Genomic DNA, 22,418 nt, shown 5'->3' with positions numbered 1-22,418 from the left:
GGAATACAGCAGGCTATAAGGAGCTGCTGGGTCCAGTGGAACTCCACAGCACAGAGAGATGACACCGCTGACTCACTCAGGCTAGCCTCCAACACTAATATACTATCACTACCCATATAGCGATGCCATTACTACACATCTATGTCACTAGAATTCTGATCGGTAAGTCCTGCTCTGGCTGTTCCCCCTCAATCTGTAAATTGCTATACTACTACCCACCCCGTTCACTTGCCTGGCTGCAGTTCAGTAATTATTTTAGTGTATGCATAAGATTCAGCTTTTCTTTAATTAAATACAGTGGACTTCAAAGAGCTATACTTTTTTTTTTTATTAAACTGTCTGTCATTGGCTTAAATACTGTAGCATGCTGGTAAGTGGATGAACAGATGCAGAGAGCTGATGGTGACAGAGTTTATTATACAGTTCAATTGTCATCCTGACAAACATGAGCATCAACAATAATATCACTTACTAAATAAAGCCTGTCTGTTGGTCTGTAGCGTGTTCCTCCAGTGGCCTATTTCATATTTACAGTCACATGACTACATCTCTACAGTCTAAAGTAGCCTCCTATCATCTCCATCTGCACTGATCTCACAGAACTGGACAGGAGAAAGGAAATAAGCCAGACTATAGCTAAATGTTTTGAAACTGGAAATGAAAGTGTTTTTTAGGTTGTGATCAAAACATTTTCTAATTTGTGCCAACTTAACATGACCCTGCTGTTTTGTCCCATTAGTGCAGATGAAGGACAGGAATTTGGATAGGAAGGGAGGAGGCAGCTGAAGAGTACTGAGATGCAACCGTGCACAGGGGATGGGGTTGTGGCTGGTATTTACAGAGCTAAGGGAATGGAAGTTGGAGATGGCATGTGACAGTTCTACTGGCATGGAGAGTTGTATATAATACAGGGGTTTGGGGTTGAGGGTTAAAAAGGTGACATGGTCAAGGTGGGAGAAGTTCAACAAATTCAGATGTTTTTATCTTTAATTGAGCATAAACATGAGGTCATCACTCACACTGCCACTACACACAGAATACATACTGCTATGAGTAGAGACGCCAGCAGCTCACACACACACACACACACAGAGAGAGAGCCTTGCCTGAGTTTAGAAAGAGGAATAGAGTATGCTACTCAGACAAAAGCTCTGTGGTCACACGCACAGATGCGCAGAAGCACACAATCCTCACACAGAAGAGAAACATTTTTTTCTGACTGAAAGGTAAATAAGCCTAAAGACTCAAGCTATGTGATTGGTGGAGATAAATCTGAGCCAGGAAGTCCCCAAGTAACTCAGTGATGAGAGGAGTTTGAGCTTACAGAAAGTGATGCAATCACTTCCTGTGTGGCTCAGCAGGCTGCCGTGTAGGCCATGGGCTATGGTAGGCCTGTGTTAAATGTCTTTTCAGCATGCGCTGATGTGACTAAGACTAGACTACGACACTGAAGCCTTTTAGAAGATAAATGAATGTATTTTTCCAGACAATATTTTCATTTTATACACAAGGTTCGCAAATGACGTTTCCAAAGACAGCTGTAGAGCCTAAAATCCTAGGATGTCAAATGGCCACCACACATCCAGCACAGCCTGCTGACCACACCCACACACTCTGATTGTGGAATGAAGAGGATGGAGGGTCCTGATGGGACCTGGGGCAGGGTGCAGTAGGGAGGTGCCCTTCCCTCACAACAGATGGGCACATAGACTGGAGAGAGAGGGTTGACGGGGTGTGTGTGTGTATTCAGTCTACTGGTGGGCACACTGTACCCCTGGACCATGCGGCCCCCCCTCCTCATCAGAGCTATCGTTGTAGGCCTCCCTCCTGGCCCCCGCTGACCCCTGACCTCTGACCTCACAGTCCTGGAGGTCAACCTCCTCTGCCTCTGACGAGATGACTGGTCCATCTGCACGCGCAGGCAGCAGGTCCTCCAACTCCTAAACACACACAGGTTAAACACACATTCTGTAAATTACGTACACAAAGTAAAGGTTAAGACAATGTGTGATGCACCAGACACCTTAGGAGGGCTAATTGGTTCTCAGAGGTACTCACGGTGAGTTTCTCAGGGCTGATCCAGTTGTTGTCAGGGAACTGGACATCAAACTTGATGAACAGATCTCCCTTCTCAAATGGGTTCCTGTACTGAGGCATACCCTCTCCCTTCACCACCCGGATACAACCTGACACACACACACACACACACTCACACACCACACACACACACACGATACAGGGCAAGCAAAATAGATAAAGTTAAAGAGCGACTGCCCCTAAAAAGCAACTTCTCGTTTTGAAAACATCCTATTTGGCATCGATAGGAGTCAGAATTATCATGTCAAAATGTACTACAAAGTAGAAGTATGATCATAAAGTCATTCTCCAAAAAAAATGGTACGTCACGGAATGAAGGGTACCATAAGTGTTCCTTTGGTTGGGTTTATTTAAATCCTGCCCACAGCTGGCAGCAGACAAGTAATCATGAATTCGGACCGCAACTGCATGCGACCCGATTGTAATGACCATGGTCAATTTGTATTTGACATCCCTATGGGGCAAGTTAGGGACCATAAGTAAATTACAGTGTACATGCGACAATATTTTAAAATGTCAATAGCTCCCAATTTCAATTATTTAAACACCTCAAAACCATATATAAATTGCAGAAATACCGAAAGCATTTAAAAAGATGTGCAACATGACAATATTGTCCCATTTTGCTATTTATTGACGGTCACTAACTAGCCCCAGAGTTAGGCTACCCAATGTCAAACCAACTTTGCCACGGTCACACACCAGCCAGCTGAAGCTAATTGGCGAAAGAACTTGGCTAGCACTAGCAAGCCTAAGCGACTTCAAGACACAAGACCTGGTTAGACTGTTCAAGTTATAAGCGTGAGTGAATACTGTGTGCTGTACAAACGCTTGCCACATCCGAAGACACACAGACACACCCACATTAAACCACCCCCCCAAAACAACTCTCGTTTGACTTCAGTCATGGCTGCTGCATTTCTTAATGGCCAAGCCAAAAAACTAGGCCAAATCAGGAAGTTCAGGCCCCCTTTAAACTTGAAGCGGTGTGTGTGAGTTGTGGACTGGTGTGTGTTTACCTGGGTCTATGACCTTGCCAGGGGGATATTTGACGGCGAGCTGGCGTCCATCAAGGTGTGTGACCGCCAACTGAAAGCCACACAGAGCTTCCACCAGGCCGATACGCTGGGTCATGTGGAGGTCATGGCCATCACGACGGAACTCCTGCAGAACAATATCAATAATTAACATTTTATCAGTACTTTGACCAAACCTCTCTGGCTGAAGTCGGCGAGAGCGTTTCAGGATTGTCTCAAACTCAGGAGATGGGAATTGAGGGCCACCTTCAGAGAGGAAGCTAAAACATTTTGTCACTGGCCGGCTACCACCCAGACTCTACCCTCCACCTTAGACTGCTGCCCTATGTACATAGTCATTGATTCTCTGGCAGTAAGCATGCCAATTGCACAGTCCCTCAACTTGAGACATCTGTGACATTGCGTTGGGTGATAACACTGCACATTTTAGAGTATTGTTCCCAGCACAAAGTGCACAGGTGTTACGACCATGCTGTTTAATCAGCTTCTTGATGTGCCACACCTGTCAGGTCGATAGACTAAGGAGAAATGCTCACTAACAGGGACGTAAACACATTTTGGCACCACATTTGAGAGAAATAATATTTTGTGCATATGGACAATTTATGGGATCTTTTATTTCAGCTCATGAAACCAACCTTTTACATGGTGCATTTATATTTTTGTACACACACACAAGTCAAAAGTTTGGGCACACCTACTCATTCAAAGGTTTTTCTTTATTTTTACTTTTCCACATTGTGGAATAATAGTGAACACAAACTATGAAATAACACATATGGAACATTGTGGTAACACAAAAATTGTTAAACAAAATCAAAATATATTTTATATTTGAGATTCTTCAAAGTAGCCATCTTTTGCCTTGATGACAGCTTAGCACACTCTTGGCATTCTCTCAACCAGCATCAAGAGTTAGTCACCTGGAATGCATGTCAATTATCAGGTGTGCCTTGTTAAAAGTTAATGTGGAATTTCTTTCCTTCTTAATGCGTTTGAGACAGTTGTGTCGTGACGAGGTAGGGTTGGTATACAGAAGATAGCCCTATTTGGTAAAATACCAAGTCCATATTATGGCAAGAACAGTTCAAATAAGCAAAGAGAAACAACAGTCCATCATTAATTTAAGACATGAAGGTCAGTCAATACGGAAAATTAAGAACTTTGAAAGTTTCTTCAAGTGCAGTCGCAAAAACCATCAAGCGCTATGATGAAACTGGCTCTCTCTCATGAGGATCACAGCAGTTACCTCTGCTGCAGAGGATAAGTTCATTAGAATTACCAGCCTCAGAAATTGGAGCCCAAATAAATGTTTCAGAGTTTAAGTAACAGACATCAACTGTTCAGAGGAGACTGTGTGAGACTTGCTTGGGTCAAGAAACACAAGCAATGGACATTAGATTGGTGGAAATCTGTCCTTTGGTCTGATGTGCCCAAATTAGAGATTTTTGGAGCCAACCGCCATGTCTTTGTGAGATGCAGAGTAGGTGAACGGATGATCTCTGCATGAGTGGTTCCCACCATGAGGCATGGAGGAGGAGGTGTGGGGGTGCTTTGCTGGTGACACTGTCAGGGATTTATTTAGAATTCAAGGCACACTTAACCAGCATGGCTACAACAGCATTCTGCAGCGATATGCCATCCCATCTGGTTTTCGCTTAAATGGGACTATCATTTGTTTTCAACAGGACAATGACCCAACACACTCCAGGCTGTGTAAGAGCTATTCGACCTCAACCCAACAGATGGTTTGGGATGAGATGGACCGCAAAGTGAAGGAAAAGCAGCCAACAAGTGCTCAGCATATGTGGTTGAGATAATGCCAAGAGTGTGCAAAGCTGTCAAGGCAAAGGGTGGCTACTTTGAACAATCGCAAATATATTTTGATTTGTTTAACAGTTTTTGGGTTACTACATGATTCCATATGTGTTATTTCAGAGTTTGTCTTCACTATTAATTCAACAATGTAGAAGTGTGTGTGTCCAAATGTGACTGATACTGTAATGTAAATAAATAAATAAAATACACACACGGCCAAAGGTATGTGGACACCGCTTCAAATTCGGCTATTTCAGCCACACTCTTTACTGATCAGTGTCTAAAATCAGCTCAGTGACTCAACGTGGCACAGTCATAGGATGCCACCTTTCCAACAAGTCAGATCACCATGCGCATTGACAAGCTCCGGCTGGAGTGGTGTAAAGTTTGCCACAATTGGAGTATTGGAAACGCGTTCTCTGGAGTGATGAATCACGCTTCACCATCTGGCAAAACTGGGTTTGGCGGATACCAGGAGAACGCTACCTGCCCGAATGCATAGTGCCAACTGTAAAGTTTGTTGTAGGATGAATAATGGTCTGGGCCTGTTTTACATTCTTCAGGCTAGGCCCCGTAGTTCCAGTGAAGGGAAATCTTAACGCTCCAACATACAATGACAACTTTGTAGCAACAGTTTGGAGAAGGCCCTTTCCTGTTTCAGCATGACAATGCCCCCGTGCACAAAGCGTTGTCCATACAGAAATGGTTTGCCGAGATCGGTGTGGAAGAACTTGACTGGCCTGCAGAGCCCTGACCTCAACCCTATCAAACTCCTTTGGGATGAATTAGAATGCCAGGACTAATCGCCCAACATCAGTGCCCGACCTCACTAATGCACTTGTGGCTGAATGGAACCAAGTCTCCGCAGCAACTTTCCAACATATCGTGGAAAGCCTTCCCAGAAGAGTTGAGGCTGTTATAGCAGCAAAGGGGGGTCCAATTCTATATTAACGCCCATGATTTTTGAATTATGTGTACATGTATGTATCTATACACACACACCAAAAAAAAGAAACTTCCCTTTTTCAGGACCCTGTCTTTCAAAGATCATTTGTAAAAATCAAAATAACTTCACAGATTTTCACTGTAAAGGGTTTAAACACCGTTTCCCATACTTGTTCAATGAACCATAAACAATTAATGAACATGCAGCTGTGGAACGGTCGTTAAGACACTAACAGCTTATAGACGGTAGGCAATTAAGGTCACAGTTATGAAAACTTAGGATACTAAAGAGGCCTTTCTACAGACTCTGAAAAACACCAAAAGAAAGTTGCCCAGGGTCCCTGCTCATCTGCGTGAACGTGCCTTAGGTATGCTGCAAGGAGGCATGAGAACTGCTGATGTAGCCAGGGCAATAAATTGCAATGTCCGTACTGTGAGACGCCTAAGACAGCGCTATAGGGCGACAGGACGGACAGCTGATCGTCCTCGCAGTGGCAGACCACGTGTAACAACACCTGCACAGGATCGGTACATACGAACATCACACCTGCGGGACAGGATGGCAACAACAACTGCCCTAGTTACACAAGGAACACACAATCCCTCCATCAGTGCTCAGACTGTCCGCAATAGGCTGAGAGAAGCTCGACTGAGGGCTTGTAGGCCTGTTGTAAGGCAGGTCCTCACCAGACATCACCGGCAACAACGTTGCCTATGGCCACAAACCCACCGTCACTGGACCAGACAGGACTGGCAAAAAGTGCTCTTCACTGACGAGTCGCGGTTTTGTCTCACCAGGGGTGATGGTCAGATTCGCGTTTATCATCAAAGGAATGAGCATTACCCCCCGAGGCATGTACTCTGGAGCGGGATCGAGGTGGACGCTCTGTCATGGTCTGGGGTGGTGTGTCACAGCATCATCGGACTGAGCTTGTTGTCATTGCAGGCAATCTCAACACTGTGCATTACAGGGAAGACAACCTCCTCCCTCATGTGGTACCCTTCCTGCAGGCTCATCCCGACATGACCCTCCAGCATGACAATGCCACCAGCCATACTGTTCGTTCTGTGCAAGACTTCCTGCAAGACAGGAATGTCAGTGTTCTGCCATGGCCAGCGAAGAGCCCGGATCTCAATCCCATTGAGCACATCTGGGACCTGTTGGATCGGAGGGGGAGGGCTAGGGCCATTCCCCCCCCAGAAATGTCCAGGAACTTGCAGGTGCCTTGGTGGAAGTGGGGTAACATCTCACAGCAATAACTGGCAAATCTGGTGCAGCTGGTGGCCACACCAGATACTGACTGTTACTTTTGATTTTGACCCCCCCTTTGTTCAGGGACACATTATTCCATTTCTGTTAGTCATAGATCTGTGGATCTTGTTCAGTTTTATGTCTCAGTTGTTGAATCTTGTTATGTTCATACAAATATTTACACATGTTAAGTTTGCTGAAAATAAATACAGTTGACAGTGAGAGGATGTTTATTTTTTGCTGAGATATAGATATATATATAATTTTTTGGGACTATGACATTTCTTGAACTGATGTTTCTTTATTTTGGGGATGTGTGTATTGTTTTGTATTGTTACTGCACTGTTGGAACTAGAAACAAGCATTTAGCTGAAACTGCAATATCTGCTACATGTGTTTGCAACCAACAAAATTAGATTGAGAATTGCTGAACACTTCACTCCGAGTGGTTTCCTGAGCAGTTTATTTAACCTCTTACATCTAGACGTTCCGCTAGCGGAACACCTGCTCCAATATCCAATGATAGGCGTGGCGCGAATTACAAATTCCTCAAAAATACAAAAACTTCCATTTTTCAAACATATGACTATTTCACAGCATTTTAAAGACAAGACTCTCCTTTATCTAACCACACTGTCCGATTTCAAAAAGGCTTTACAGCGAAAGCAAAACATTAGATTATGTCAGCAGAGTACCAAGCCAGAAATAATCAGACACCCATTTTTCAAGCTAGCATATAATGTCACAAAAACCCAGAAGACAGCTAAATGCAGCACTAACCTTTGATGATCTTCATCAGATGACAACCCTAGGACATTATGTTATACAATACATGCATGTTTTGTTCAATCAAGTTCATATTTGTATCAAAAAACAGCTTTTTACATTAGCATGTGACGTTCAGAACTAGCATAGCCCCCGCAAACTTCCGGAGGAATTTGCTAATAATTTACTAAATTACTCACGATAAACGTTCACAAAAAGCATAACAATTATTTTAAGAATTATAGATACAGAACTCCTCTATGCACTCGATATGTCCGATTTTAAAATAGCTTTTTGGTGAAAGCACATTTTGCAATATTCTAAGTACATAGCCCAGGCATCACGGGCTAGCTATTTAGACACCAGGCAGGTTTAGCCTTCACCAAAATCAGATTTACTATTATAAAAGTTTGATTACCTTTTGTTGTCTTCGTCAGAATGCACTCCCAGGACTGCTACTTCAATAACAAATGTTGGTTTGGTCCAAAATAATCCATCGTTATATCCAAATTGCGGCGTTTTGTTCGTGCGTTCCAGACACTATCTGAAAGGGTAAATAAGGGTCGTGCGCATGGCGCAATTCGTGACAAAAAAAATCTAAATATTCCATTACCGTACTTCGAAGCATGTCAACCGCTGTTTAAAATCAATTTTTATGCCATTTTTCTCGTAAAAAAGCGATAATATTCCGACCGGGAATGTCCATTTAGCTAAACAGAGGAAAGTAAACAAAGCTTTCGGTCGACGCGGGCACGAGCCTGAGTCTCACAGTACTGTAACCAGCCACTACCCAAATGCGCTACTTTGTTTCAGCCAGAGCCTGCAAAGCAACGATTCAGCTTTTTACCGCCTTCTGAGACCCTATGGCAGCCGTAGGAAGTGTCACGGGACAGCTAAGACCCTCACTCTTCAATAAACAGAGACAAGAAGAACGACACCTTGTCAGACAGGCCACTTCCTGAATGAAACCTTCTCAGATTTTGGCCTGCCATATGAGTTCTGTTATACTCACAGACACCATTCAAACAGTTTTAGAAACTTTAGGGTGTTTTCTATCCATATGTAATAAGTATATGCATATTCTAGTTACTGGGTAGGAGTGGTAACCAGATTAAATCGGGTACGTTTTTTATCCAGCCGTGAAAATACTGCCCCCTAGCCATAACAGGTTTAAAGTCTGAGTACTCTCTGCTACAGTGTGTGTGCATTTTACCTCATGCTCCTTCTCCTGTAGGACCAGTAAGATGTCTCCAGGCTCAGTGCCTGGGGCTTGGTCAGCCTCTCCAGTGAAGCTTATTTTCTGGCCATGCCTCATGCCTTTATCAACATGGACCTCCAACAGCTTGGTCTCCTTGTTCACCTTACGACCCTCACACTTCTTACAGCGGTCCTTCTCACTGATCACCTCCCCTATACAAAACACAAACAGATTAGTTTCCTAACAAAAATGTTACTTTTTATAGTGTATTCATTATTGCAGACCACGTGTGTGTGGTCCTACCCTCTCCGTTGCAGTCTGTGCAGACTGACTGCATCTGTTGGACCATGCCAGGAGCCAGCTGTCTGATCATGATCCTCATGCCTCTCCCTCTGCAGGCCACGCACTTCTGCACCGCCCCCGCCTTACCCCCGGCACTGGAGTCGGACCAGAGCGAGGAGAGTCAAGTATCCCATTAAACTTAATAAATAAATAATTATATATATATAATATATATATATATATCAATCACACCTACATTCATTTTTGGACTTGTACCCATTGATTCTAAAATAATATAACTTATAAATGAACTTAGTTCAATTGTCGTATCCCATCACAACCCAAAATATAACCTTGTTTTACAAACAAAGTAAACAAACAAACGGTATACAGCTTCAAAATATGGTAAAAACTATACATTTTTATTTCATGAATGTTAAGTCCTGCATCCATAGCTCTGTCCACTAAGGATATTTATACAGAACAAAAATAAAAAACGCAACGTGTTGGTCCCATGTTTAAAAACTTTTCCATATGCACAAAAAGCTTACTTCTCTCAAATTTTGTGAAGAAATGTGTTTACATCCTTGTTAGCGAGCATTTCTCCATTTCCAAGATAATCCATCCACCTGACAGGTGTGGCATATCAAGAAGCTGATTAAACAGCATGATCATTACACAGGTGCACCTCATGCTAGGGACAATAAAAGGCCACTAAAAATGTGCATTTTTGTCACAACACAATGCCACAGATGTCTCAAGTTGATGGAGCTTGCAATTGGCATGCTACTGCAGGAATGTCCACCAGAGCTGTTGCCAGATACATGAACATTAAATTATCTACCATAAGCTGCCAACGTTGTTTTAGATCATTTGACAGTACGTCCAACCGGCCTCACAACCACGCCAGCCCAGGACTTCCACAACCGGCTTCTTCACCTGCGGGATTGTCTGAGACCAGCCAACCAGACATCTGGTGAAACTGGGTTTGAACAACCAAAGGATTTCTGCACAAATTGTCAGAAACCGTCTCAAGTAAGCGCATCTGCATGCCCGTCGTCCTCACCAGGGTCTTGACCTGATTGCAGTTCGGTGTCGTAACCAACATCTATGGGTAAATGCTCACCTTCGATGGCCACTGGAGAAGTGTGCTCTTCACAGATCAAGCCCGGTTTCAACTGGTACCATGCAAATGGCACACAGCATGTACGATGTCATGTGAGCGAGCGTTTTGCTGATGTCAGCGTTGTGAACAGAGTGCCTCATGGTGACGGTGGGTTTATGGTATGGGCAAGCATAAGCTACGGACAACAAACACAATTGCCTTTTTTATTGATGACATTTTCAATGCACAGAGATATCGTGACAAAATCCTAAGGCCCATTGTCATGCCATTCACCCGCCACCATCACCATCACCTCATGCAGACTTGTTTACGCTGCTGTGCGTTTTTGTTGCCGATCTTACTTTGATACCTGACGGTTTTTTACTTTTTCATTACCGTATATTTTTACTTTTTCCCTCACTCAACTTTTTTCATTCAACTTTTTCACCCCGGAGGTTTTATCTGGTCATGGTTCGTCAGGACTTCAAACAGCCGAAGCTAAGTAACATTAATATGATGCCTTCTAATTGCAGTCGTTGTACTTATAATATACAGGAGAACGATCGCCTTACGGCAAGGATAGCTGTGCTGCAAGCCCAGCTTCAGACGCGATCGTTAGGCAAGGGTAATTTCAGTGTAGGAAAGGATGAAACAGCGTCTGTGCCACCAGTAAGTACAGATAGTAACGTTAGTATAAACCCCCTCGCACGGTCCCCGCAGCCGGACATCTTTCTCATGGCTTCTGGAGGGAAACGCTGTAGGAATGCTCAACCGGTGTCGCTTATTCAGCCGACAGAAACTTTCAACCGGTTCTCCCCATTAAGCGAGTCGGAGTCGGAGGCCGAGACTTCTCTGGTCTCTACTCCTCCCGTTGTGGGGTCTGAGACGCCAACGGCTCCCACCATTAGCTCTGACAAATTGAAAACCCTAGTCATTGGCGACTCCATTACCCGCAGTATTAGACTTAAAACTAATCATCCAGCGATCATACACTGTTTACCAGGGGGCAGGGCTACCGACGTTAAGGCTAATCTAAAGACGGTGCTGGCTAAAGCTAAAACTGGCGAGTGTAGAGAGTATAGAGATATTGTTATCCACGTCGGCACCAACGATGTTAGGATGAAACAGTCAGAGGTCACCAAGCGCAACATAGCTTCAGCGTGTAAATCAGCTAGAAAGATGTGTCGGCATCGATTAATTGTCTCTGGCCCCCTCCCAGTTAGGGGGAGTGATGAGCTCTACAGCAGAGTCTCACAACTCAATCGCTGTTTGAAAACTGTTTTCTGCCCCTCCCAAAAGATAGAATTTGTAGATAATTGGCCCTCTTTCTGGGACTCACCCACAAACAGGACCAAGCCTGGCCTGTTGAGGAGTGACGGACTCCATCCTAGCTGGAGGGGTGCTCTCATCTTATCTACGAACATAGACAGGGCTCTAACTCCTCTAGCTCCACAATGAAATAGGGTGCAGGCCAGGCAGCAGGCTGTTAGCCAGCCTGCCAGCTTAGTGGAGTCTGCCACTAGCACAGTCAGTGTAGTCAGCTCAGCTATCCCCATTGAGACCGTGTCTGTGCCTCGATCTAGGTTGGGCAAAATTAAAAATGGTGGTGTTCGCTTTAGCAATCTCACTAGTATAAAGACCTCCTCCATTCCTGCCATTATTGAAAGAGATTGTGATACCTCACATCTCAAAATTGGGTTACTTAATGTTAGATCCCTCACTTCCAAGGCAGTTATAGTCAATGAACTAATCACTGATAATAATCTTGATGTGATTGGCCTGACTGAAACATGGCTTAAGCCTGATGAATTTACTGTGTTAAATGAGGCCTCACCCCCTGGTTACATTAGTGACCATACCCCCCGTGCATCCGACAAAGGCGGAGGTGTTGCTAACATTTACGATAGCAAATTTCAATTTACAAAAAAAAGAAAAAACAACAAAGACGTTTTCGTCTTTTGAGCTTCTAGTCATGAAATCTATGCAGCCTACTCACTCACTTTTTATAGCTACTGTTTATAGGCCTCCTGGGCCATATGCAGTGTTCCTCACTGAGTTCCCTGAATTCCTATCGGATCTTGTAGTCATAGCAGATAATATTCTAATTTTTGGTGACTTTAACATTCACATGGAAAAGTCCACAGACCCACTCCAAAAGGCTTTCAGAGCCATCATCGACTCAGTGGGTTTTGTCCAACATGTCTCTGGACCTACTCACTGCCACAGTCATACTCTGGACATAGTTTTGTCAAATGGAATAAATGTTGTGGATCTAAATGTTTTTCCTCATAATCCTGGACTATCGGACCACCATTTTATTACGTTTGCAATTGCAACAAATAATCTGCTCAGACCCCAACCAAGGAGCATTAAAAGTCGTGCTATAAATTCTCAGACAACCCAAAGATTCCTTGATGCCCTTCCAGACTGCCTCTGCCTACCCAAGGACGTCAGAGGACAAAAATCAGTTAACCACCTAACCGAGGAACTCAATTTAACCTTGCGCAATACCCTAGATGCAGTTGCACCCCTAAAAACATCTGTCATAAGAAACTAGCTCCCTGGTATACAGAAAATACACGAGCTCTGAAGCAAGCTTCCAGAAAATTGGAACGGAAATGGCGCCACACCAAACTGGAAGTCTTCCGACTAGCTTGGAAAGACAGTACCGTGCAGTATCGAAGAGCCCTTACTGCTGCTCGATCATCCTATTTTTCCAACTTAATTGAGGAAAATAAGAACAATCCGAAATTTCTTTTTGATACTGTCGCAAAGCTAACTAAAAAGCAGCCTTCGCAAATGGAGGATGGCTTTCACTTCAGCAGTAATACATTTATGAACTTCTTTGAGGAAAAGATCATGATCATTAGAAAGCAAATTACAGACTCCTCTTTAAATCTGGGTATTCCTCCAAAGCTCCATTGTCCTGAGTCTGCACAACTCTGCCAGGACCTAGGATCAAGGGAGATACTAAAGTGTTTTAGTACTATATCTCTTGACGCAATGATGAAAATAATCATGGCCTCCAAACCCTCAAGCTGCATACTGGACCCTATTCCAACTAAACTACTGAAAGAGCTGCTTCCTGTGCTTGGCCCTCCTATGTTGAACATAATAAACGGCTCTCTATCCACCGGATGTGTACCAAGCTCACTAAAAGTGGCAGTAATAAAGCCTCTCTTGAAAAAGCCGAATCTTGATCCAGAAATTATAAAAAACTATCGGCCTATATCGAATCTTCCATTCCTCTCAAAAATTTTAGAAAAAGCTGTTGCACAGCAACTCACTGCCTTCCTGAAGACAAACAATGTATACGAAACGCTTCAGTCTGGTTTTAGACCCCATCATAGCACTGAGACTGCACTTGTGAAGGTGGTAAATGACCTTTTAATGACGTCAGACCGAGGCTCTGCATCTGTCCTCGTGCTCCTAGATCTTAGTGCCGCTTTTGATACCATCGATCACCACATTCTTTTGGAGAGATTGGAAACCCAAATTGGTCTACATGGACAAGTTCTGGCCTGGTTTAGATCTTATCTGTCGGAAAGATATCAGTTTGTCTCTGTGAATGGTTTGTCCTCTGACAAATCAATTGTAAATTTCGGTGTTCCTCAAGGTTCCGTTTTAGGACCACTATTGTTTTCACTATACATTTTACCTCTTGGGGATGTCATTCGAAAACATAATGTTAAATTTCACTGCTATGCGGACGACACACAGCTGTACATTTCAATGAAACATGGTGAAGCCCCAAAATTGCCCTCGCTAGAAGCCTGTGTTTCAGACATAAAGAAGTGGATGGCTGCAAACTTTCTACTTTTAAACTCAGACAAAACAGAGATGCTTGTTCTAGGTCCCAAGAAACAAAGAGATCTTCTGTTGAATCTGACAATTAATCTGGATGGTTGTACAGTCGTCTCAAATAAAACTGTGAAGGACCTCGGCGTTACTCTGGACCCTGATCTCTCTTTTGAAGAACATATCAAGACTGTTTCAAGGACAGCTTTTTTCCATCTACGTAACATTGCAAAAATCAGAAATTTTCTGTCCAAAAATGACGCAGAAAAATTAATCCATGCTTTTGTTACTTCTAGGCTGGACTACTGCAATGTTCTACTTTCCGGCTACCCGGATAAAGCACTAAATAAACTTCAGTTAGTGCTAAATACGGCTGCTAGAATCCTGACTAGAACCAAAAAATTTGATCATATTACTCCAGTGCTAGCCTCCCTACACTGGCTTCCTGTTAAGGCAAGGGCTGATTTCAAGGTTTTACTGCTAACCTACAAAGCATTACATGGGCTTGCTCCTACCCATCTTTCCGATTTGGTCCTGCCGTACATACCTACACGTACGCTACGGTCACAAGACGCAGGCCTCCTAATTGTCCCTAGAATTTCTACGCAAACGGCTGGAGGTAGGGCTTTCTCCTATAGAGCTCCATTCTTATGGAATGGTCTGCCTACCAATGTGAGAGACGCAGACTCAGTCTCAACCTTTAAGTCTTTACTGAAGACTTATCTCTTCAGTAGGTCCTATGATTAAGTATAGTCTGGCCCAGGAGTGTGAAGGTGAACGGAAAGGCTGGAGCAACGAACCGCCCTTGCTGTCTCTGCCTTGCCGGTTCCCCTCTTTCCACTGGGATTCTCTGCCTCTAACCCTTTTACAGGGGCTGAGTCACTGGCCTACTGGTGTTCTTCCATGCCGTCCATGGGAGGGGTGCGTCACTTGAGTGGGTTGAGTCACTGACGTGGTCTTCCTGTCTGGGTTGGCGACCCCCCCTTGGGTTGTGCCATGGCGGAGATCGTTGTGGGCTATACTCGGCCTTGTCTTAGGACGGTAAGTTGGTGGCTGGAGACATCCCTCTAGTGGTGTGGGGGCTGTGCTTTGGCAAAGTGGGTGGGGTTATATCCTGCCTGTTTGGCCCTGTCCGGGGGTATCATCGGATGGGGCCACAGTGTCTTCTGATCCCTCCTGTCTCAGCCTCCAGTATTTATGCTGCAGTAGTTTATGTGTCGGGGGGCTAGGGTCAGTCTGTTACATCTGGAGTATTTCTCTTGTCTTATCCGGTGTCCTGTGTGTATTTAAATATGCTCTCTCTAATTCTCTCTTTCTGTCTTTCTCTCGGAGGACCTGAGCCCTAGGACCATGCCTCAGGACTACCTGGTATGATGACTCCTTGCTGTCCCCAGTCCACCTGGCCGTGCTGCTGCTCCAGTTTCAACTGTTCTGCCTGCGGCTATGGAACCCTGACCTGTTCACCGGACGTGCTTGTTGCACCCTCGACAACTACTATGATGATTATTATTTGACCATGCTGGTCATTTATGAACATTTTAACATTTTGACCATGTTCTGTTAGAATATCCACCCTGCACAGCCAGAAGAGGACTGGCCACCCCTCATAGCCTGGTTCCTCTCTAGGTTTCTTCCTAGGTTTTTGGCCTTTCTAGGGAGTTTTTCCTAGGGAGTTTTTCCTAGCCACCTTCTTTCACATGCTTTGCTTGCTGTTTGGGGTTTTAGGCTGGGTTTCTGTACAGCACTTTGAGAATATCAGCTGATGTACGAAGGGCTATATAAATAAATTTGATTTGATTTGATTTGATTCAGCATGATAATGCACAGCCCCATGTCGCAAGTATCTGCACACAATTTCTGGAAGCTGGAAACGTCCCAGTTCTTCCATGGCCTGCATACACACCCACTGAGCATGTTTGGGATGCTCTAGATCGACGTGTATGACAGCGTGTCCAGTTCCCGACAATATCCATCAAATCCACACAACCATTGAAGAGGAGTGGGACAACATTCCACAGGCCACAATCAACAGCCTGATCAACTCTATGCGACGGGGATGTGTCGCGCTGCATGAGGCAAATGGTGGTCACACCAGATACGGACTGGTTTTCTGATCCACGCCCATACCAACCCACTTGGTATCTGACCAACAGATACATATCTGTCAGAGTATGTGAGCGGAATTGAAAATGGAAATCCCTCTCATGGAGCACTTCACTGCTACAGCGCACCACGTCCTTTCCAACCACTGACAAAAACCGCTCCGAGCTCAAAGAAGAAAAAAAATTGCAGCTCCAAATTCAACCCCTTCATTAAAATCACAATTTATCCAACACCCATCTATTTTTGTGACTACCTGGACCTTTCATTTATTTTTTAAGTATTGAAACAAAACCATATGATTCGAATTAAAAGTATTTTAATAAAATGGAAAGGTGAATGTAAGAAGTGCTCAGAACTTCAAATAGGCTACATGTCATATTAAAACAATCTAAATAGGTCAGGAGCCAGACAGGTAGCCTAAGAAGGAACAAAAATGAATTATTTAGGCTATAGCCTACAAAGAAATACATTGTGATGAATTGTGTACAGATGAAGCAGATGCTAAGCTACATGACTGTTTTGCTAGCACAGACTGGAATATGTTCCGGGATCCCTCCGATGGCATTGAGGAGTACACCACATCAGTCATTGGCTTCATCAATAAGTGCATCAATGACGTCGTCCTGTGCGTACATAACCCAACCAGAAGCCCCAACCAGAAGCCATGGATTATAGGCAACATCCGCACTGAGCTAAAGGGTAGAGCTGCCGCTTTCAAGGAGCGGGACACTAACCCAGAAGCTAATAAGAAATCCCACTATGCCCTCCAACGAACCATCAAACAGGCAAAGCCTCAATACAGGACTAAGATCGGATCGTACTACACCGGCTATGACGCTCGTCGGATATGGCAGGGCTTGCAAACCATTACAGACTACAAAGGGAAGCACAGCCGAGAGCTGCCAAGTAACACGAGCCTACCAGATGAGCTAAACTACTTCTATGCTCGCTTCGAGGCAAATAACACTGAAACATGCATTAGAGCGCCAGCTGTTCCGGAGGACTGTGTGATCATGCTCTCTGATGTGAGTAAGACCTTTAAACAGGTCAACATATACAAGGCTGCAGGGCCAGACGGATTACCAGGACGTGTACTGCGAGCATGCTCTGGCCAACTGCAAAGTGTGTTCACTGACATTTTCAACCTATCCCTGACTGAGTCTGTAATACCAACATGTTACAAGCAGACCACCATAGTCCCTGTGCCCAAGAACATGAAGGTAACCTGCCTAAATGACTACCAACCCATAGCACTCACATTTGTAGCCATGAAGTGCTTTGAAAGGCTGGTCATGGCTCACAACACCATTATCCCAGAAACCCTAGACACACTCCAATTTGCATACCGCCCAAACAGATCCACAGATGAAACAATCTCTATTGCACTCCACACTGCCCTTTCCCACCTGGACAAAAGGAACACCTACTTGAGAATGCTATTCATTGACTATAGCTCAGCGTTCAAAACCATAGTACCCTCAAAGCTCATTACTAAGCTAAGGACCCTGGGAATAAACACCTCCCTCTGCAACTGGATCCTGGACTTCCTGACAGGCCGCTCCCAGGTGGTAAGGGTAGGTAACAACACATCCACCACGCTGATCCTCAACACAGGGGCCCCTCAGGGGTGCGTGCTCAGTCCCTTCCTGTACTCCCTGTTCACTCATGACTGCACAGCCAAGCACGACTCCAACACCATCATTAAGTTTGCCGATGACAACGAGACAGCCTATAGGGAGGAGGTCAGAGACCTGGCAGTATGGTGCCAGGACAACAACCTCTCACTCAATGTGATGATTGTGGACTACAGGAAAAGGAGGACCGAGCACACCCCTATTCTCATCGATGGGACTGTAGCGGAGCAAGCTGAGAGCTTCAAGTTCCTTGGTGTCCACATCACCAACAAACTAACATGGTCCAAGCACACAAAACAGTCATGAGGGGGGCACAACAAAACCTATCCTCCCCTCAGGAGACCACATTTTTTTTGGCATGGGTCCTCAGATCCTTAAAAGGTTCTACAGCTGCACCATCGAGAGCATCCTGACTGGTTGCATCACTGCCTGTTATGGCAACTGCTCGGCCTCCGACCGCAAAGGCACTACAAAGGGTAGTGCGTACGGCCCAGTACATCACTGGGGCCAAGCTTCCTGCCATCCAGGACCTCTATACCAGGCGGTGTCAGAGGAAGGCCCTAAACATTGTCGTGGACTCCAGCCACCCTAGTCATAGACTGTTCTCTCTGCTATTGCACGGCAAGCAGTACCGGAGCGCCAAGTCTAGGTCCAAGAGGCTTCTAAACAGCTTCTACCCCCAAGCCATAAGACTCCTGAACATCTAATCAAATGGCTACTCAGACTGGGGCGAAGGTTCACCTTCCAACAGGACAACAACCCTAAGGACACGGCCAAGACAACGCAGGTGTGGCTTCGGGACAAGCGTCTGAATGTCCTTGAGTGGTCCAGCCAGAGGCCGGACATCTCTGGCGAGACCTGAAAAAAAGGTGACCAGCGATGCTCCCCACCCAACCTGACAGAGCTTGAGAAGATCTGCAGAGAAGAATGGGAGAAACTCCCCAAATACAGGTGTGCCAAGCTTGTAACGTCATACCCAAGAAGGCTTGAGGCTGTAATCATTGCCAAAGTGCTTCAGCAAAGTACTGAGTAAAGAGTTGAATACTTCATGTAAATGTGATAATTCCGTTTATTTTTAATATTTGCCAACATTTCTAAAAACCAGTTTTTGCTTCATTATGGGGTAGTGTGTGTAGATTGTGGGGGTGGGGGGGAACTAGAATCAATTTTAGAATAAGGCTGTAACATAACAAAGTGGATAAAGTCAAGGGGTCTGAATACTTTCCGAATAAACTATAGGCTGTGACATAGAATTAAATACAAATTAAACAACAAATGCCTTATTAGTGCCTTTGAATTAACTTTTTAGAAACACGAGTTTGGCCAGTCTGACTTCAGGCTCATGCGATGGAGCCTAGAGAGCAGGCCAGCAGCGATGCATGTCTTTTCAGATTCCACAATGGTTCTTTAGTTGTGGACACTATATCACCGCACTCGCTCTCTTGGTCCTCATCTTTGTAAGTCACCTTAATTTTGCAAGTGTGTGTTTTTATCCGTTTCTTTATGAAAATATTTAGCGAACTCAATAACAGTAGTTAAAGAAAACGGCTATATCAGCACTTGTTGGCTGACCCTCACTACATATTCGTCGCCAAACCCACTGGCTCCAGCTCATCTATAAGTCTTTGCTAGGTAAAGCCCCACCCCATCTCAGCTCACTGGTCACCATAGCAACCCCCACCCGTAGCACGTGCTCCAGCAGGTATATTTCACTGGTCATCCCCAAAGCCAACACATCATCATCTGCACATCTATCACTCCAGTGTTAATGCTAAATTGTAATTATTTTGCCTCTATGGCCTATTTATTGCCTACCTCCCTACATTTGCACACACTGTACATTGATTTTTCTATTATGTTATTGACTGTACGTTGGTTTATGGTAACTCTGTGTTGTTTTTGTCGCACTGCTTTGCTTTATCTTGGCCAGGTCGCAGTTGTAAATGAGAACTTGTTCTCAACTGGCCTACCTGGTTAAATAAACATGAACGTTTTTTTTTTAAATAAAACATTCAAATAAAAACACAAGTAGACTACAAATGGATGGTGAACCAGCCATGCCCTGACCTCGTGAAGTGAGCACTACTGGAGCAAAATTGGTGCGGGCGAAAAGGTCAACGCTCCAGCTCCACTCACATACTCTATCTGTATTCCCAGACATGTAAAATCCATAGATAGGTCCTATTGAATCCATTTCAATTGACTGATTTCCTTATATGAACTCTAACTCAGTAAAATATTTGAAATTGTTGCATTTATATTTTTGTTCAGTGTATTTCAAAAAGTGTAGTAGCTCAGCAACTACCAACATTGATCTCCATGTGAATTACATTATTTTAAAGTGTGTGTGTAGACTCACCCATTGCAGGAAGCACACAGGACATTCTTGCTGAGTTGTAGTTTGGTTGTTTTACCATTGTAGAGGTCTTCCAGTGAAACTCTGTTAGACAGGTAAGCAGGGTAAGGCATAACTAAAATAATATGTCTGGATGAGGACCATAGATGTGAAGGGAGAATAACTGTCACTCACTTGAGGGGGTGCACCATGTCCTCGCCTCTCCTGCGCCCCCCGTTGCGTCCTCCCCCTCCGCGTCCCTGCCCCCCCATGAAGCCAAACAGCCCCCCTCCAAAGATGTGGGAGAAGATGTCATCCATGCCAGCCCCTCCACCACCTCCCTCCCGCAGCCCCTGCTCTCCATAGCGGTCATATAGCTCCTTCTTTTCTGGATTGGTCAGCACCTCATACGCAAAACTTATCTCCTTAAACTGGGAGAGATGGGGGGGGTCATTAGGGAGGAACCTGCCATTGTCCATCATAACTACCTCCCACAGACATTCTACTTCATCAGGTGACATTTTTGATACTGTTAACTTTAAATCCACATGAACAATCATCACGTTGTTGTCTCAGAGATCCTCTCATCTCAATAGTCTAGGTTTCCTCTCCTTCATCTGCACTGATGTTACACAGGACAGCTGATAGAGATGCAGAAGAAGATGCCGGTTGGGGCAGTGCTGCAGATGAACCAAAGGAGACCAGGAAAGAGTGTGCCTCAACAGACTAGCTGGTGCACTCTTGCTCTGGAGAGGAGGCCATTTGAGTAATACCAAAAGCGATTGATACCAGTCTCTGTTACTGCACAATACAGATAGGCCCATGTGATGGTACTACCATGACTAGTGGTCATGATGTGGCTTGATCAGTGTTATGTGTTGCTGCTGTGAATCGTTTTGTGTGTGCTATGTCATGTTGTGACTGTGTAACTGCATGTCTCTTACCTTGTCCCCGGCATCTGGGTTCTTATCTGGGTGAAACTCTTTGGCCAATTTGCGATATGCCTGAACACAAGAGAGACAGACCTACATTATCAGTCACTGTCTGGGAGTGCGTTGTTGTAGGGCCAATATTTTCTAACTGCGTAGCTTTACGCTGCTGCGGCAAGAGAAACACTTGGTGAATCAGAAAATATTCTAACGTTACCTAGCTAGCATGCTTAACATAATCATCCTCCTCATGACAATCCCTAATAAAATAGCAATCTGTAGTGTCTGTCAAAAACATGACGACAGAGTAACTAACTTTAGACCATATTAGCTAACAATAATATATATAGTTAGCTAACATTACCAGACAAATTAGATAAATCCCGAGCTCATTATGTACTAGCTGGCTATAACTAGCAAATAACATACCTAGTACCTCTATATGGTTTTACTCTGCCAGCTTTGTTTTACTCACACCAGCTAGCGCAGCATCTTACGCTAACGTTAGCTAGCTACTGCAACTAACTTCGCCCAGCAGTCTGCACTGCCTAGCAACGATCGGCCGCTGCCTGTGCTTCGTTTCTATGCGTAAGGACGGTAGGCCTAGTTTCTCATGTATACAATACATATAACCAAATTCCCAACAGGTAGTTAACTAACTAGTTAGCTGCCTTAAATCGCGCTTTTGAAATCAGAGAAAGACTTGCTTTTCATTAGATATTTGCCCAAGAATATGCACTGGCTAGCTCGCATGATTAGCTACCTAACGTTAACTAGCGATAATTTAACTAGCTAAATTAGCTTAGCATCTGAATAGTGTTGGTAAGGCCACATCAACCCTGTTTTGTGGTCATATAATTTCCTGTAGGAGCTGATTGTGTATTATTTCTTTACATAACACCAGTCACTTACCTTCTTTAGGTCGTTTTCTGAGGCGGAGGGTGAAACTCCGAGGATGTCGTATAGCTTGGTATCCACAACGTTGGCCATAATGCTAGCTAACGTTAGTCAACTACAGACAGAAATACCTTCTGCCGAGGAAAGGAAACGAGAGAAGATAAACAAGCCGGGTGGGAACGTCATAAGCAATGCGTCAATATGGGTCAGTGCTGACAGTCAG

General features: G+C 44.4%; 1 protein-coding gene across 1 annotated transcript; it reads right to left on the bottom strand.

The window, feature by feature from the left end:
* Nucleotides 1–397: 397 nt before the first annotated feature.
* On the bottom strand, nt 398–22,392 carry LOC106561246 (dnaJ homolog subfamily A member 2). The gene is made up of 9 exons (XM_014124984.3): nt 22,211–22,392; nt 21,314–21,373; nt 20,565–20,800; nt 20,394–20,474; nt 9,416–9,549; nt 9,128–9,324; nt 3,117–3,261; nt 2,059–2,186; nt 398–1,940 (listed from the first exon to the last, which is right to left on the bottom strand). Exons 1-9 carry the CDS (start codon nt 22,286–22,288, stop codon nt 1,752–1,754), a joined length of 1,248 nt encoding a protein of 415 aa, XP_013980459.1. The 5' UTR covers nt 22,289–22,392; the 3' UTR covers nt 398–1,751.
* Nucleotides 22,393–22,418: the final 26 nt, after the last annotated feature.

The sequence above is a fragment of the Salmo salar genome, chromosome 10 (assembly GCF_965601325.2).
Source record: "Salmo salar chromosome 10, fSalSal1, whole genome shotgun sequence".
Taxonomy (NCBI): Eukaryota; Metazoa; Chordata; class Actinopteri; order Salmoniformes; family Salmonidae; genus Salmo; species Salmo salar.
The sequence above is the reverse complement of the archived record's forward strand: the minus strand, read 5'-3'. Positions and strand labels throughout refer to the sequence as shown.